The 16,859-nt window shown below is 34.9% G+C and overlaps 1 protein-coding gene across 8 annotated transcripts in view; it reads left to right on the forward strand.

Annotated features, from left to right (window-relative positions):
- Positions 1-16,859, forward strand: part of BIRC6 (baculoviral IAP repeat containing 6) — a 212,807-nt gene that overhangs the window by 137,340 nt on the left and 58,608 nt on the right. For all 8 annotated transcript variants that reach the window (XR_008700176.1, XM_055539753.1, XM_055539755.1 and 5 more), the window contains 6 exons: positions 2,820-2,951; positions 3,910-4,077; positions 5,553-5,726; positions 7,103-7,299; positions 13,223-13,523; positions 15,448-15,665. Coding sequence is in view for 7 of the 8 variants with exons in the window: in XM_055539753.1 (XP_055395728.1) it covers positions 2,820-2,951; positions 3,910-4,077; positions 5,553-5,726; positions 7,103-7,299; positions 13,223-13,523; positions 15,448-15,665 (1,190 nt within the window). In the remaining variant the exon portion in view is untranslated. The remainder of the gene's footprint in view (positions 1-2,819; positions 2,952-3,909; positions 4,078-5,552; positions 5,727-7,102; positions 7,300-13,222; positions 13,524-15,447; positions 15,666-16,859) is intronic.

A 16,859-nucleotide genomic window follows, 5' to 3' on the forward strand; every position in this document is an offset into this window, starting at 1 on the left:
AGTGATGAATTCATTGAGTATCTGCTATGTGTAAGCACAGTAATTTCTTCTAGGGCTGTAACAGTGAGTAGGACACATACTCTGCCTCTCAGAGTATTTATGATATTTTGTATATTGTCAGAATAAAAAACAAGCTGAAAATTTAAATATTTGCAATTTAAATATACATCAGTGTGTTTCTAAGTCTTTGAGCAACACTGTTAACTGGAAAAAGTTAGGAGTTCCCAAAAAACTGGCGTGATCTATTTATTAGTTGGAAATATTAATCCAAATTTGAAATAAAAGACTCAGTTGAAGAGACTGGGGAGTTGTTACCATACATATTTGGGCTTCCCTGGTAGCTTAGCTGGTAAAGAATTCGCCTGCAATGCAGGAGACCCTGGTTCAATTCCTGAGTCGGGAAGATACCCTGGAGAAGGGAGAGGTTACCCACTCCAGTATTCTTGCGCTTCCCTGGTGGCTCAGATGGTAAAGAGCCTGCCTGCAGTGCAAGAGACCTGTCTTCGATCCCTGGTTTGAGAAGATCCCCTGGAGGAGGGTATGGCAACCCTCTCCAGTATTCTGGCCTGGAGAATCCCCATGGACAGAGAAGCCTGACAGGCTGCAGTCCATGGGGTTGCAGAGTCAGACACGACTGAGCGACTAAGCACACCAAACATACTTACATAGACAGTAAGTTAAACCACATGAGTAAATATGATCACTTTGAGAAAATAAAGTAGAAAAGATTGTTTTATCGGTTTTAGACACTGCATCTAACACGAATGTGTGCATATTATAATAATACTTTGCTATATTTTACATATTACACAGTAAAGTGTTATATTCTAACATTTATAATACATTCTATTACAAATGTCTAACATTTTTTTCTTATTTGAAAACCTCCACCTTACCTGTTATAACTAAACTTTGTGAAAATTTGATTTTACACACTTTTTTCTACATTTCAGTTTTCTAAAAGTGTGCCTTTTACATGATGAAGAAAAAATTTCTAATTAAAGGAAGGAAGTGAACAAGAGTACTGAAATTCCGCTTTTGAGATGACAACATTTAACTTAATCGAAATGTATAGACATAGTACCAAACAACTGGAAGTTTAACATTTTATTTATCTTTACCATAAATGAATTCTGTTTTCTAAAATGTCTTGTTCTGTCATTTAGAATATTGAGCAAAATAGCTCCCTTTATTATCTAAAAATTAAAAATAAAACTGATGTCTATGGAAGAACAGTATCCTACTAAAAAGTCCAACTGAGTTATCCTTAGCAAATACCAGAAACTTCTAAGTGCCTGCTTTAACCTCTGGTCAGCAGTACTTTGGTCTTTAAACTGTATTTGTATTCTTTAGTCACATCTCATGATATATTAACATGTGCATATGTATTTTACTAATATTCTTGAAAACAAAGAATCCAAAATTATTTAAGTGGTCCCTTTACCTGCTTCTATTGCTTTTAACTGTATTGCTTTCAAATAATGATTGTTTGTTGTTTTTTTTTAATTTCTATCATTGTTTTTAAGCAGTTTGACCATTACTATCATCAGATAATATGCCTGTAGTTTTCTTCATGTTTTTATGATTTCAGTTTTTTGACTTAAATCTGTGTGTTTATGAATTTCATCAGATTTGGAAATGTTTTGCCTATTAGTTTCTCGAATATATTTGTCTTCCCATAACTCTGCTCTTTTAGTGATTCTAATTACACATTTATTAGGCCTCTTGAAGTTGTTTTGCAGCTCACTGAAGCTCTGTCCTTTTTTCCCCATTTCCCCCATGTGCTTTTTGAGTTTCTTAGTAAATTGGAGAAGGCAATGGCACCCCACTCCAGTACTGTTGCCTGGAAAATCCCATGGACGGAGGACCCTGGTGGGCTGCAGTCCATGAGGTCGCTAAGAGTCAGACATGACTGAGAGACTTCGCTTTGACTTTTCAGTTACATGCATTGGAGAAGGAAATGGCAACCCACTCCAGTATTCTTGCCTGGAGAATCCCAGGGACGGGGAAGCCTGGTGGGCTGCCGTCTGTGGGGTCGCACAGAGTTGGACACGACTGAAGCGACTTAGCAGCAGCAGCAGCAGTGGTTAAATAAGATCATTGTATGGTCATCATTTATTTCATGATTTATAATAGCATGCCATATTCAAAAGCATGAAAGAAAATATTAATTCAGAGTAATGACTATCTGTGAAAGTCCTTGGTATTCATTCTTAAAGTACTTGTAAAATATGTCATTTTATCTAAGATTCCTAGCCAAATAAAAATAATAAAACCAGCAACCTCTGTTCCTTAAACTTGTTTGGTTATACTCCTATTTGTAGCAGGAGAATTCTAATGTAATGCATATTAGGATTAATCCGAAGCTTGAGTTCCATATTGCCATTTACAGATTGTATCAGTAACCTTGCTAAGACTGTTTCCTTATTTTGAAAATAATATTTTTCCTTGATATGCATGTTGTGAGGACTGAAATATATATATACAGGTGATAAGCAGATTGATCTATGCCTAAAATAAAACAGAAGTTCTTGATAATAGTTTTAAAAACTGCCTTTAGAGGTAGTACCATTATAATATAAAAAATATTTTTTAGAGATTGGAGTTTAGGTATCCTGGCCTAAGGAGAATGATGAATCCCTTTCATTGATAAAATCAATGAGAATTGAATGTATCACACTTGCCTTCATAATATTTTTTCCAGACCATTTATATTGCCTTTGTGTTAGTTATAATCTTGCGTAAAGTCCCCTAAGATATTATTTCCCTTCTTAATGATTTTTGAGAATCAATGTATTTTACACAAAAATTTCTTATAGATACACCAAGTATCACTGCTAAACTAATCAGTGAACAAAAAGATGACAAGGAAAAGAAAAACCATGAAGAAAAAGAAAAAGTTAAGGCAGAAAATGGATTTCAGGATAATTACAGTGTTGTTGTTGCTTCAGGTATGATTTTTTCGTATATAATCTTGATTTTGTTGGTTTCTATAAAGTGTAACATATTTATAGGAACTTCATGTAATAAACAGTATTAATGTAAAAAGCTGGTGTAATGATGTCTTAATATTAAATACACAATGGTTGTACCAGACATCAGTTACTCTTTGGCATTGGAATTATTAAACTTATTTTGTGCTTATTGTATCTCATCAGATACTGAACATGTGTTAATAGTTTAGATGCTGCATTTCAACTTGACAGTGTACAGACACTTATACTCTTTAAAAGTTCACTAAGTCTTAAGGAGTTTTTCTGTAACTTTTTTTTTAATATAAAATACAAATTGAAAAAGTATTCAGTAGTTTTCACTTATGATATTGTGCTCATTCCATAAAATTAGAAAATAAAAATCTTCAAAAGAAAATTGGTTGAAAACTGAGTTTTTACTATATTAGATGCAGGAAGAGGAAAAATTGGTCAAGATAAGGGATAATCTTGGAGGATGTTTTTCTTAACAAAATTCTTAGTTCAGAAGAGAAAGCTCAACCTAGATTACATTTCTTCTTAAATAGAAGACATATTGGTTTAATCTGTTCTTTCTCAGAGAAAAATTAAGAACACAAGCTTTTCAGTATATATTTGCACAAAATTACTTTCCAGTAAATGGATGCTCATCTACATGTATTTCAGAGAATACAGGAATTAATTTATACTTTCTTGAAAAATAGTTACACATGCATCCAGTTATTCATTGTGGTTGTTTAGTTGCTAAATCATGTCCAGTAATTCATGAAGTATAATAAATGACAAATAGGATCAAATACAAATAGGATCAAGAGATTAGATACTACAGGAAAAGAAATATTTGAGTCTTTTGGTGTTCCTGGTGCTTTAGTAATATATTGTAGAAATTCACTTTTACTTCATTAGTGTGTTGGCTATATAAGGTTTTTGTTTGTTTTAGGGCTGAAATCCCAATCTAAACGTGCTGTGTCGTCTACGCCACCTCGCCCACCATCCAGGAGAGGGAGGACAATGCCTGATAAAACAGGAAGTGCCTCCTCAGGAGCAGACGCTGCCAGCAAAATAATTACAGTCCCTGTGTTTCACCTCTTCCACAAACTCTTAGCTGGTAATGTTCACAATGATAAAGCATATCAGAAATTTTAGTAATCTTACAAATGAATAAATCACGTGTCATAACCAAAATCATGTTTAATCAGATGCTGTTGATGAGATAAATAATTTGGTGAGACTTTTATCCATACAGATCTCTCCAAGAAAAGTGAGAATAAAAAGAAAGTAACTTATTTAATACCCTTTTTAAACATTATAATGTTGCAGTTTTGCACTAGCTTCTTAAATTTTGTTATGAATGTGCTATAAAATGATCAGTAAAATTAATGTTTTCGTTAATTCATAACAAGTTATACAGGACATAGCGTGAGGTTAATTTTAAAGAACTAGTTTTAGCAGTGGAATTCTTAGATGTAGTCCTGATAGTTAAGCTTCCTCTCTTCCTGAATCATATTCTTTGACCAGTATACTTTCCTTTTGTCGAGGTAATAGCCATTTTATCTGCATGTGTGTGCTGTATCATTATAATCAAACTGCCAACTAACTTTGGATTTTACTTCTTAGCTTTAGACATTGTTGATTTCTACAGAGGTCAGTAAAGTATGCCAGGTAGACTGGATGTTTCTTTTTATAAAAACATTTTCATAGGAATACAGCTATACCCATTCTATGTACAAGACAGCAAAAGAGACAAAGGTGTAAAGAACAGACTTTAGGGCTATATGGGAGAAGGGGAGGGTGGGATGATTTGAAAGAATAGCATTGAAACATGTATATCACCATATGTAAAATAGATGACCAGTATAAGTTTGATGTATGAAGCAGGGCACTCAAAGCTGGTGCTCTGGGACAACCCTAAAGGATGGGGTGGGGAGGGAGGTCGGGAGGGGATTCAGGACGGGGGGACTCATGTGCACCCGTGGGTGATTTATGGCAAAAGCCACCACAATATTGTAAAGAAATTATCCTCCAGTTGAAATAAATAATTTAAAAATACCTTTACATAGGAGTGCAGCTATGCCCATTCATTTATGTATTGGCCATAGTTGTTTTCATGCTACAGTAGAGGTAGTAGTTGGAGCAGAGACCGTATAACCGCTGTAGCTTAAAATATTTATTATCTAGCCTTTTTGGAAAAGATTTGCCAACTCCAGATTTATGGAAATTTTTTTTCTCTCTGTTCACCAATGCTCAGAAGATCTTAGTGGAATTTGGTTAGTAACTAATTAACACTTTGTATCAGTTCAGTTCAGTAGCTTAGTGGTGTCTGACTCTTTGCAACCCCATGGACTGCAGCATGCCAGGCCTCCCTGTCCATCACTTTGTATAGACATTATTGTTTACACTTGTCAGAAACAGATTTGAGTTTTGTAAACTTTCTGTTGGCTGTTTTTATATTGTTTTGAAATTGGTGTCAGAATCAAACTCTTAACCTGTAATTTAGTAAAAGCATTAAGTGATTGAATAAATTGAATCAAGTAAACGTCTCCCTCTTGGATTCCAGTTTTAACTTAGTTATGTCATTTTTAGGCCAGCCGTTGCCAGCTGAAATGACGCTTGCTCAACTTTTAACTCTGCTATATGACCGAAAACTTCCTCAAGGTTACCGTTCAATAGATCTGACTGTTAAATTGGGATCCAGAGTTATCACAGACCCAAGTCTGTCAAAAACAGATTCTTTTAAAAGACTGCACCCTGAAAAAGGTACGTGTACGGTACTTCTTTTAAGTTACAGTCTGTAATCTGAGCAGGCAGGGATTTCTGTAGCTGATTACTTAATGTACATTTTATTACATCAGCTTGAGATACCTTTTTTTCTTTATGACTATTTGTGAATATAGAAAATTGCCATTATTTCTGTTGGAAATTAATGTTAATTCCTTGTGTAGCATTACTTTATTTTTTATGGGCCCATATGTTTTAATTTTTTTCCCCCCTTTGGCTACACCATTCAGTTTGTTGAATCTTAGTTCCCCGATCATAGATTGAACTCGGGCTCTCAGCAGTGAAAGCATGGAGTCCTAACCACTGGATTGCCAGGGACTTCCTAATTTTTAAAAAATATTATTTCTGAATGAGCCATGTTAATTGTTCATAATTTTATAATCAAAGTGTGGGCCCCATTTAGAATTTCCAATTTACTGATAATTTATACTGAGTGATATTTTGTGCTCATAAACATTTTTTCTCTCAAAAGTGGGATCATACAGTTTCTTACCTTTTTATTTTTATATATTCAATGAAATATTTCTAAATGTGCATTTTTACTTCCTATTTTTATATGGATGTAACAATTTATCTGTTTCACAGTTGTTGAAGCATTCTGATTCTAGTATTTCACTACTATAAATGCTATTTAAGCAATGATTTTCATAGTGTGGGATATGGTATCTTATTTATCTTCAATTTTTCCCTTGCTTAAAGTTCAGTTTTTAATTATTAGCCCTTTGTGCTCTTTAATAAATTTTAATACATTTCCTTTGCCCAAATTTTCAGCAGGATAATTTGTCTCTTTTAATGTTCGTAGGATCTGGTTGTATGTGAACATGAGCTTTTGGTTTTCCTCTGTGAGTGATTCAGATTTAATCAATATGGTATAATTTTCAGTTTTCAGTAAGAAAATTTTTTGTCACTATTCAGTTTTTCCTAATTGAATACTTTTAGAGCATCACAGGCACATACATTAATATTTTCTGAAGTCTCTGATGTTTTACTTATTTGCCCTAAAGAATAGTACTTCTCAGACTTCAGTGTGCTTGCAAATCACCTACAGGACGTTATAAAATTGCAGACTCCTATTCAGTAGGTCCAGAGTACGAACTGAGAGTCTACATTTCAAAAGCTCTCAATATGATGCTGATCCTGACTAGACCACGTAGTGAAACAACTATAGGGAGCAACATCAGAAGTTATTTAAATATTTTTGTAGCATCTAGCTTTAAAATAACTAAATCTGAATAGCAGGATAATTATGCCCTTTTGTTGAATAGAGAGATGGCAATAGCATCTGCTTTGTAAATGAAAAAGTATTATAAAAATAGATCCTCTCTTTTAGCTGTTATTTGCAATTATTCTTCTAGATCATGGAGATTTACTTGGTAGTTGTCCCGATGATGAGGCTCTCACTCCAAGTGATGAATGTATGGATGGGATATTGGATGAATCTTTACTTGAAACCTGTCCCATTCAGTCACCATTACAAGTTTTTGCAGGAATGGGTGGACTGGCTCTTATTGCAGAAAGACTACCCATGCTATATCCAGAAGTAATTCAACAGGTAAGATAAGATTCCCAATTAATTATATCATTCATGGCAAAGACCTGTTTTTTTGTTTAGGTTTAACTTAACCTTTGGAAGTACCGTTTCCCTTAAAATCTTTGAGTATTGTATAAATCTTTCAAAGCTCAGCCTATATGGAGCTTTCTAAGAATTCAGTTCAGTCGCTCAGTTGTGTCTGACTCTTTGCCATGCCATGGGCTGCAGCACACCAGGCCTACCTGTCCATCACCATCTCCTGAAATCTACCCAAACTCATGTCCATTGAGTCGGTGATGCCATCCGACAACCATCTCATCCTCTGTCATCCCCTTCTCCTCTTGCCTTCAATCTTTCCCAGCATCAGGGTCTTTTCAAATGAGTCAGCTCTTCAAATCAGGTAGCCAAAGTATTGGAGTTTCAGCTTTAATATCAGTCCTTCCAATGAATATTCAGGACTGATTTCCTTTAGGATGCAATGTAAACCAAGCACATTTGCCAAGATCATCACAATGGTGTTTTTATTTTTATGCTGCTTAAGATGTGATGTTAATTATAGATGAAAGTGAAAGTGAAGTCGCTCAGTCGTGTCCAACTCTTTGCGACCCCATGGACTTTAGCCTACCAGGCTTCTCCATCCATGGGATTCTCCAGGCACGAGTACTGGAGTGTGTTGCAATTTCCTTCTCCAAGGGATCTTCCCGACCCAGGGATTGAACCCGGGTCTCCCACATTCCAGGCAGATGCTTTAACCTCTGAGCCACCAGGGAAGCCCCTAACTATAGATACTACTAGAAAATAGGGGAGTGAAATAGTAGTATATACTTCTACCCAAATACACTATGTCTATGTCTTTTTGCTTCACTTTTATTTCCTTTTAAGTGCCATTTCTATTTAAGTCATTTTTAAAACTTTAACTTCTTCCCCTGTCTGTTAATGTTACTGTCATTGAGGGGTGTACTTTAAATGTCCTTTTATTAAATGAAGGAAGTGTGTGATGCATGGAGAGTTGTAAATAGGATGTTCTTTATTTTTGTTGATTGAGGTAGGGAAATTATTCTCTGTAATTTTATTTACTTTGTGTGTGTGTGTACAAGTTTATGTATGTATGAGTTTCCTAGGGCTGCTGTAACAAAGTACCACAAACCGGGTGGCTTAAAACAACAGAAATTTAATTTTCTTACAGGTCAGAAGGCTGTAAGTCTGAAATCAAGGTGTCACCAGAGCCATGCTCACATTGAAGGCTCTAGGGGAGAATCCTTCCTTACCTCTTCTTAGTTTCTGATTATTGCTGACAGTTAAGGGCATTCATGGAGAAATCAATGGCACCCCACTCCAGTACTCTTGCCTGGAAAATCCCATGGGCAGAGGAGCCTGGTAGGCTGCAGTCCATGGGATCGCTAAGAGTCGGACACGACTAAGCGACTTCCCTTTCACTTTTCACTTTCATGCATTGGAGAAGGAAATGGCAACCCACTCCAGTGTTCTTGCCTGGAGAATCCCAGGGACGGGGAAGCCTGGTGGGCTGCTGTCTCTGGGGTCACACAGAGTCGGACACGACTGAAGCGACTTAGCATAGCATAGCAAGGGCATTCATTGCCCTCTAACTACAGCACTCCAGTTCTGTCTGCATTTTTACATGGCTGTCTTCCTTTTCTCTATCTATATCTCCCGCTCTTTATAAAAACACTGTTCATTGGATTTGAGGTCCACCCTAAGCCAGTGTGACCTCATCTCTTAATTGATTACATCTGCAAAGACCCTGTTTTCAAATAAGTTCACATTCACAGGTGTTGGGGGTTAGGACTTGAGCATATCTTTGGGAGGATACAGTTAAACCCACAATAATACCTATTTAGATAAATGGTTATTACTTCTATTCAAAGAACTTATGTTATTTTTATTTTTTAATATAACCAGGATATAAGATGACTGTCACAGAAAAATATGAGTAAAATTTCATTGCTTTCTAAAAATTGTAATGATATAGCTAAAAGTTTGAAATGGAAAAAACTCCCAACATTCTCAAGATTATTGTTGCTCAGTGAAAATGACTTTCCTAGTTCAGTATTCAGTATGGTTCATTACAGTGATTGGAGACCAAGTGCTGCTATAATAAATACCCAAAAGAGTGAAAGTGACTTTAGAATTGAATATTTGTCATGGAAGAATTTTGAGGAGCATGATATAAATTGCCTTGAACAGACGATTAGTAGAAATATGCATGGTAAAGCCTTGTCCAGTGAGAGCCCAGAAGAAAATGAGGATCATGATAGAGAGAACCTATATATCATAGTGAAGTGAAGTCGCTCAGTCGTGTCCAACTCTTTTCGACCCCATGGACTGTAGCCTGCCAGGCTCCTCCATCCATGGTATTTTCCAGGCAAGAATACTAGAGTGGCTTGCCATTTCCCTCTCCAGGAGATCTTCCCAACCCAGTGATTGAACCCTGGTCTCCTGCATTGTAGGCAGACGTTTTACCATCTGAGCCACCAGGGAAGTGTCATAGAGAATACCTAAATTGGGTTAAGCAGATTGTTGGTATAAATATGGATGTTAAAAGTACTAGTGGTATAGTTTAGTAGGAAATGAGGAAAATGTTATTGGAAACTGGAGGAAAGGAGACTCCCTGTCTTTTAGTGATAGAAATCTTAGCATGTTTGTGTCCTGTATGTGGAAAGCAGGACTTGTAAGTGATGAACTTGGATATTCAGCTGAATTTCCAATCTAAGTGTGAAATTACCTGTTTTCTTCTTGGTACTAATAGTAAAATGTGAGAGGAAAAAGATAAATTGAGAGAAGATGCTAAAATTAGAGATTTGTTATCAGAAAAGTGTGCTCTGGAGAGAAAGCCAAGGATGTGGCTTTCAGTGTTTGCTGGTGCCTCAGATAAATCAAGACACAATAGCAACCCACTCCAGTACTCTTGCCTGGAAAATCCCATGGACAGAGGAGCTTGTGAGGTCGCTAAGAGTTGAACACAACTGAGCAATTTCACTTTCACTTTTCACTTTCATGCATTGCAGAAGGAAATGGTAACCCACTCCAGTGTTCTTGCCTGGAGAATCCCAGGGACGGGGGAGCCTGGTGGGCTGCTGTCTATGGGGTCTCACAGAGTCGGACACGACTGAAGTGACTTAGCATAGCATATCTTGTTTTGGCATCAGGGCAATACTGTCTTACAGAATGGGTTGGAAATGTCTAATATTTCATATTAGGAACTGTTAGATGGGTTTTTCAATAGATTAAACACTTAAAAGATTACAAAATTATTAGTAGAGAAGCTATGTCAAAAGAAATAATCCAGACTGAAGCATAGAATGTGTAAGGAATGAAAAGAACATGACAGCTATATGGACATGTAGCTAGAAGTGAAAAATTCTAATGTGTATTTATGGTCACAGAAAAAGAGTGAATTGAAACAAGGACAGAAACAATACTGAAAGGAAGAAAATTTTCCAAAACTGATAAAAAAAACTCAATCCGAAATTCAAGAAGCCCTCTACACCCCAAGTAGGATATTCATGCCTAAGAACATTTATGATAAACTACTTAAAAACAAGAGAAAAGTTTAAAACCAGCCAAAAAGCAGTAAACCCATTTCTTTCAAAACAGTAACAATAATTCTGGCAAATAACCTTTCATCAGACACCTTGGGAGCCAGGGAATTATTTCTTTGAAATGTAAAAAAAAAAAAAATCTGCCATCCTAGAATTTTATACCCAATGAAGAAGATTTTGGACATTTTCCTCAACCACCACTACTCTTTCCATAAAAGGTAAATTAGTAATATAGAATAGTCGGTTTATGATGAACTCTCCTTATATATTAAGTCTGCACAGACTATCTTTCAAAGAAAAGAAACAAGAGAAAGCAGTTGTTTAAAGGCTCTTGAGAGTGACCAAAAGTAGGCACGTGTTGGAGAAGATTTAAACATGAAGAGAATAAAACCACATTGGGTGAGATTAATCTTCTGAGACTACTCCTCAGTCTCTGTGGGGTGAGATGATAGAATTCATGCAAAAGCTTTGGAGGAGTTTGGTTCTTCCATTCTGGCTGGAGATTAAAAGGGGGGAAATTCAGGAAGAAGGGACTCATAGATGGGGTACTCCAAATTCTGCATGGGAAGTTTTGCACAACTACAGCTGGCTCCTGAATATTTAGGGTTCTTGAGAGAAAACTGGAAGGCTGAACGAACTGTCCAGACATGTCAGTGTCTGTCCAGCATAAAAGAGACAGAATTTGTAATTCTATTCCTTCCAAGTTAGAGGTAAAAATCTTCAGCTTTTCTATTGAGATTTCAAATGAGTCACACATTAAAGGGTATAGATGACATCCCGGTAATCAGGGACTCACTTGAAAAATAATGGTAAAACTACAACAGACTTTAATAAATTTATAAAAGCTCCATGAGTTTAAGATTGACCCACAAGTAATTTAACTGTTTTCTAATACAAAGCTAAAGCATTTTTTAATATAAAACTGACCCACTAGTAATTTGACCCTTTTCTAAAATAAAACTAAACTCTTAATTATAAAAGTAAGAGTTGTTATAACATCTCGTCAATAATGTATGATGTATAATTAAAAAACAGACAGACATGGAAAGAAAGAAGAAAATACTACCTGTGGTTAACAATAAAATAAGTCAGTGAACAGCTCTTATTCACATTTTGCCAGTTGCCCCACTAATGTTCTGAAGAAGGAAAAGAAAAAAAATCACTTTCTTTGGCATGGTTTGAGGAAGATTGTGGTCATAGATTCAATTCAGGATCATATTGATATATTGCATTTAGTTGTCTCTTTAGTCTCCTTTAACCTGTAACAACTACGTTATCTTTGTTTTTCATGACCATGACACATAGAAAAGTTCAGGCTAGAAAGCTTATCTATATATGTAGTCATATATATGTATGTCTTGACTTGATGTTCAGTTGCTTCAGTCATGTCCAACTCCTTCCGACCCTATGGACTGTAGCCCACCAGGCTCACCTGTCCATGGGATTCTCCAGGCAGGCAAGAATACTGGAGTGGTTGCCATACCCCATGTCTCCTGTGTCTCCTGCATTGCAGGCAAATTCTTCACCCACTGAGCCACCTGGGAAGCCCGGTCACACATACATGTGTCTATACATGTTTTTCCTAGATTTGTTTGCTTATAGAGCATGGAGTCAGACTGCCTTGGGCAGTGTGTACATACCTGTGTCCCATATCTGCTTTGTAAAGTATCATTTCCACTAAAAGAAATCAGTGCCCCTTGGAAAAATTCTAGGATTCGGGCAGAGAATATAAAAGTTGAACGTAGATACAGAAGTCTGCTTTAAGAGGGTTCCACTGACCAACCCTGATTCTACTTGGTCATGAGATAAAATGATAGTAACAGATGATTACTTGCAGAGTAACTTTAGAATTAATTAATAATTAAGTTAATAAATGAATGAATAAATAGATGAAGAAGAAGGAAATGTTTTTGTGTACAGTTCACTGCCAACCAATAAATGTAGAATTCATGAAAGAAAGAAAACACCATTTGGCAGCTACCATAATTATTATTTCTTGCAAACATTATACAAATGCTAACTCTAATGATCAAAGTTGAGTTGGAAACAAGGAATTTACGTAGTCTCAAAAACTCTGTCTATAGATACTTAACTAATTACAAAGGAGAAAATAGTAACTTTTAGGGTAGAAATACTTGGTACAACTTGTGGCATCTTGTAACTCATTTTTAAAAACATGTCCTTTTATTGTTTTAAAAACATTTTTTTTATTTCAAATTTGAGTTTAGTTGATAGTTTCAGGTGTACACCAAAGTGATTCAGCTATACATACTTAATTGATTTTTATATTCTTATATTTTAAAGAGATCATTTGAATTCAAGCCTTTACTTTGAACCTGATGTTGAAACATACAGATAGCCAAACAAAATTGTTTTTAATTTAGGTGAGTGCTCCGGTTGTAACATCTACCACTCAGGAAAAACCAAAGGATAGTGATCAGTTTGAATGGGTGACTATTGAACAATCAGGGGAATTAGTTTATGAAGCGCCAGAAACCATTGCGGCCGAACCTCCACCAATCAAGTCAGCAGTACAGACCATGTCTCCCATACCTGCCCATTCTTTGGCTGCTTTTGGATTATTTCTTCGGCTTCCGGGTTATGCTGAAGTGCTGCTGAAAGAGAGAAAACACGCCCAGTGCCTTCTTCGCTTGGTTTTGGGAGTTACAGATGATGGAGAAGGAAGTAAGTGTTGAGTGTTACTAATAAAATTTAATGTAGGTGGGTTGTGTGAAATTAATTCAGTTGTGCTTACAAAATTGCTGGTCATCTTTGGAGGCATTTAAAGATGAAGGAGCTATTTAGATCCTGCCATCAAGTAGCTAATGTGCTACAGTAATAGCAATGAGGAATGTCTATACACATATAGACTTAACAAGTTATAAAAGCCTTGAGAGAAGTACAGTATTATGGAGACTTACAAGTGTGAGATTATTTTCTTATGAATAAAACAGCATTATAGTTTTTAGTGGGCCCTTGAAGGAAATCGTCAGTTGTAGACTGAGAATGGTTATTTCAGAAAGAAGGACTGCTTTGAGCAGTGTTTATGTGCTCATGTTATATGAGAGGGAGATAAAATTTGCATAAAGCAGCACAGAGAACTCATTTAAAAAGCTGTTATTGATAACAGATCATGGAAAAGACCTTAAGAAGGTCTTCTTAAGACCTTCAGATTTTATTCTGAATAACAAACAATTAAGATTTATTAAAATATGTTAAGTGATGTAGTAATGTGATGAGAATCTTTTAAAAGAATTTTTCTGTGAATCTGGTAAGATTTATTAAAATACGTTAAGTGATGTAGTGATGTGATGAGAATCTTTTTAAAGACTTTTTCTGTCAATCTGGTAAAAATATTTAGATGAAGGAGAACAAAATGAAGAAAATGTAATAATAATCTATTTTATAATATAATGATATTAGAGAATAATAACAGAAAGCTATGATGGTTATTTCCATTGGGCTGATAGTTTTGTTAATAGAAGGAAACAAAGAAAAATCATAGGGTGGTAGCCTGGAAAGTATATTTTCATTTGGTTTACCTCTAGTTCTTCAGGGAATGACCATTACATTTGAGAATCAGAATTTTTTTTCATGTTATTTTAAAATCACGTGGTTTTGATTAGAGGTGATGTCTTTCACATACTATTTAGGGAGTATGCAGTGTTAAACCCTATACAACAAAGTACATATAATCCAATAAAATTATATGCATTTATTCATGAATCCTTTAACTTGGAAGCTACCAAGTATTGTGTATGTACTTTTTTGTGTGTGTTTTCATATTGATGAAATTCTTCAAAAATGTTGACATAATTTTAAATGTGTTCATAACTCTTATTAAATTACAGTGTCTCTATACTAAATACATCCTGATTGCTTATTTTCAGATATAAATTATGTATACTTATTTTAATAGATCAGAAATTTCTAATTGCTTGAGCTAATTTTTTTAAGTATCTAGAGTGTAAGAACCATGGTAATTTAGGACTCTTACTATGAGACAGTAGGTATAACCCTAAACTGAAAAGGAAAAGAATTGTCTTTAGGCCATTTCAAACTATTTCTAGTGAATAAACAGTAATGTCTATTAAAAAGCATGATTTTGATATATCTTTTTGCAGTGGTTGTTTCATCTGCCATTCATGTAGAAGTGTTTTTTTGTTTGTTTTGTTTTACATTTAACACTCTGTAGCTAGAACATAGTAGAAGACTTTATTGCAAACAAAACAAAATTCTTTCACTCTTGCATTCATGGTTGAAACTACTTCCAGGGCAAGACTTTCATATTCTTGTAAGGAAGTTTTAATGCTGCATTTTTAGTTCTTAGTTTTTAGTTTAAATTTTTAGATTATAATAATTTTGACATAGTCTATAACAAGTATCATATGAATATATTTCAACTTTCTTTTGGAGTTTATATATTTGATGTCTTTTTGGACACATTAAATATTAAGTATTTAATTTCATTTATGGTATTTTTTGTGGCTTTTTAATAAATATAATGATAAAATTTTATATTGTCATTATAAATTTGTGAGTCTTCTGTGTTGTTTATTATTGTGGTTGTAAATATTTTTTAATTTTGAGTTCTCTTCTTTTAATCTAGGTCATATCTTGCAATCTCCATCAGCCAATGTGCTCCCAACCCTTCCTTTCCATGTCCTTCGTAGCTTGTTTAGCACCACACCTTTGACAACTGATGATGGTGTGCTTCTTCGGAGGATGGCTTTGGAAATTGGGGCACTCCACCTCATTCTTGTCTGTCTGTCTGCTCTGAGCCACCATGCCCCACGAGTTCCAAACTCTAGCCTCAATCAGACAGAGGTAGGTTCAGTTTTAATTCTTTAGATCATGAAAAATTGTTAGATTCATGGAGTACAGGCATAGTTTTTTCTGAAGTAATTAGTATTTCAGAGGCTGGGGAACGCAGTTTGTTTTGTTTTGATTTTTTTATTATTATTATTTTTTTTGCCCCTAAAACAAATAAACAAAAAGATTATTTAAAAGAGGATAAAATGAATTGTTCTTTTTTTTCTTAGGCTCTTTCAGAAAGCCTTAAGTTAATCCATCTACTTAAACAAAAAAGATGTTATAGCTTAAAAAGCTTTTCCATTTACCAGGATACACTGAATTTATACTGTGATCCCTTTTCCTTTTTGAAAGGTTCTAGTCAGTACAGTAAGGTTCTAGTCAGTATATAAGACAAGAAAAATAAGAAAGAAAAGAAGAAAGAAAAAGTGACTCTGATTCTCTTGAGATGATTTGATTGTATTTATAGAAATTCCAAAAATAAATAATGGCATAAGTGAGTTTGATGAGGATATAATTTCCAGTTTCAATATATAAAAATAAGTCATTTCTGTATTCCAGCAACAAACATAAAAAGAGCTTTTTAAAGATGTCCTTTAGCATCAAAAATAGGAAATATCTAGAAATAAATATGAAAAATATATGTAAGACCTCTCATCATAAAATATATAAAACTTTGTAAACAGATACTTATTAATTAGACTTTAATAAACTGAAGTCTCTGTCCATGTTTACCTCTCATGAAGTAGAAAATACAACATTTCATTAATATTTCTTCACAAATTGATTCTTTTTCTTTTTTTTTTTTTGCTCAGTTTACAGCATGTGGGATCTTAGTTCCCTGACTAGAGATAGGACCCATCGCCCCTGCATTGGGAGCATGGAGTCTTAACCATTGGACCAGAGAAGTCCCACCAAATTGATTCTTTTTTTTTTTGTTTTTTTTCAAAATGATTCTTAAGTTTGATGGAACTCCAGGTTTGTTTTGGAGGAAATTGACAAGCTGATTGTAAAATTCATTCAGAAACTCAAAGGGTCAAGGATAGCCAGAACATTTTCAAATAAGAACAATATATCTAGTAGTCTCATATTTTGAAACTTACTGTTAAGCTATGATATTTACAGAAGGTTAGATTGAAGCCCAGCAGACAATAGAGACATCTACATATATAGAGTTTTCTGATAGTATGACAGAGGTGACTCTGGAAC

This window comes from Bubalus kerabau, chromosome 11 (genome assembly GCF_029407905.1).
Source record: "Bubalus kerabau isolate K-KA32 ecotype Philippines breed swamp buffalo chromosome 11, PCC_UOA_SB_1v2, whole genome shotgun sequence".
In the NCBI taxonomy this organism is placed as follows: domain Eukaryota; kingdom Metazoa; phylum Chordata; class Mammalia; order Artiodactyla; family Bovidae; genus Bubalus; species Bubalus kerabau.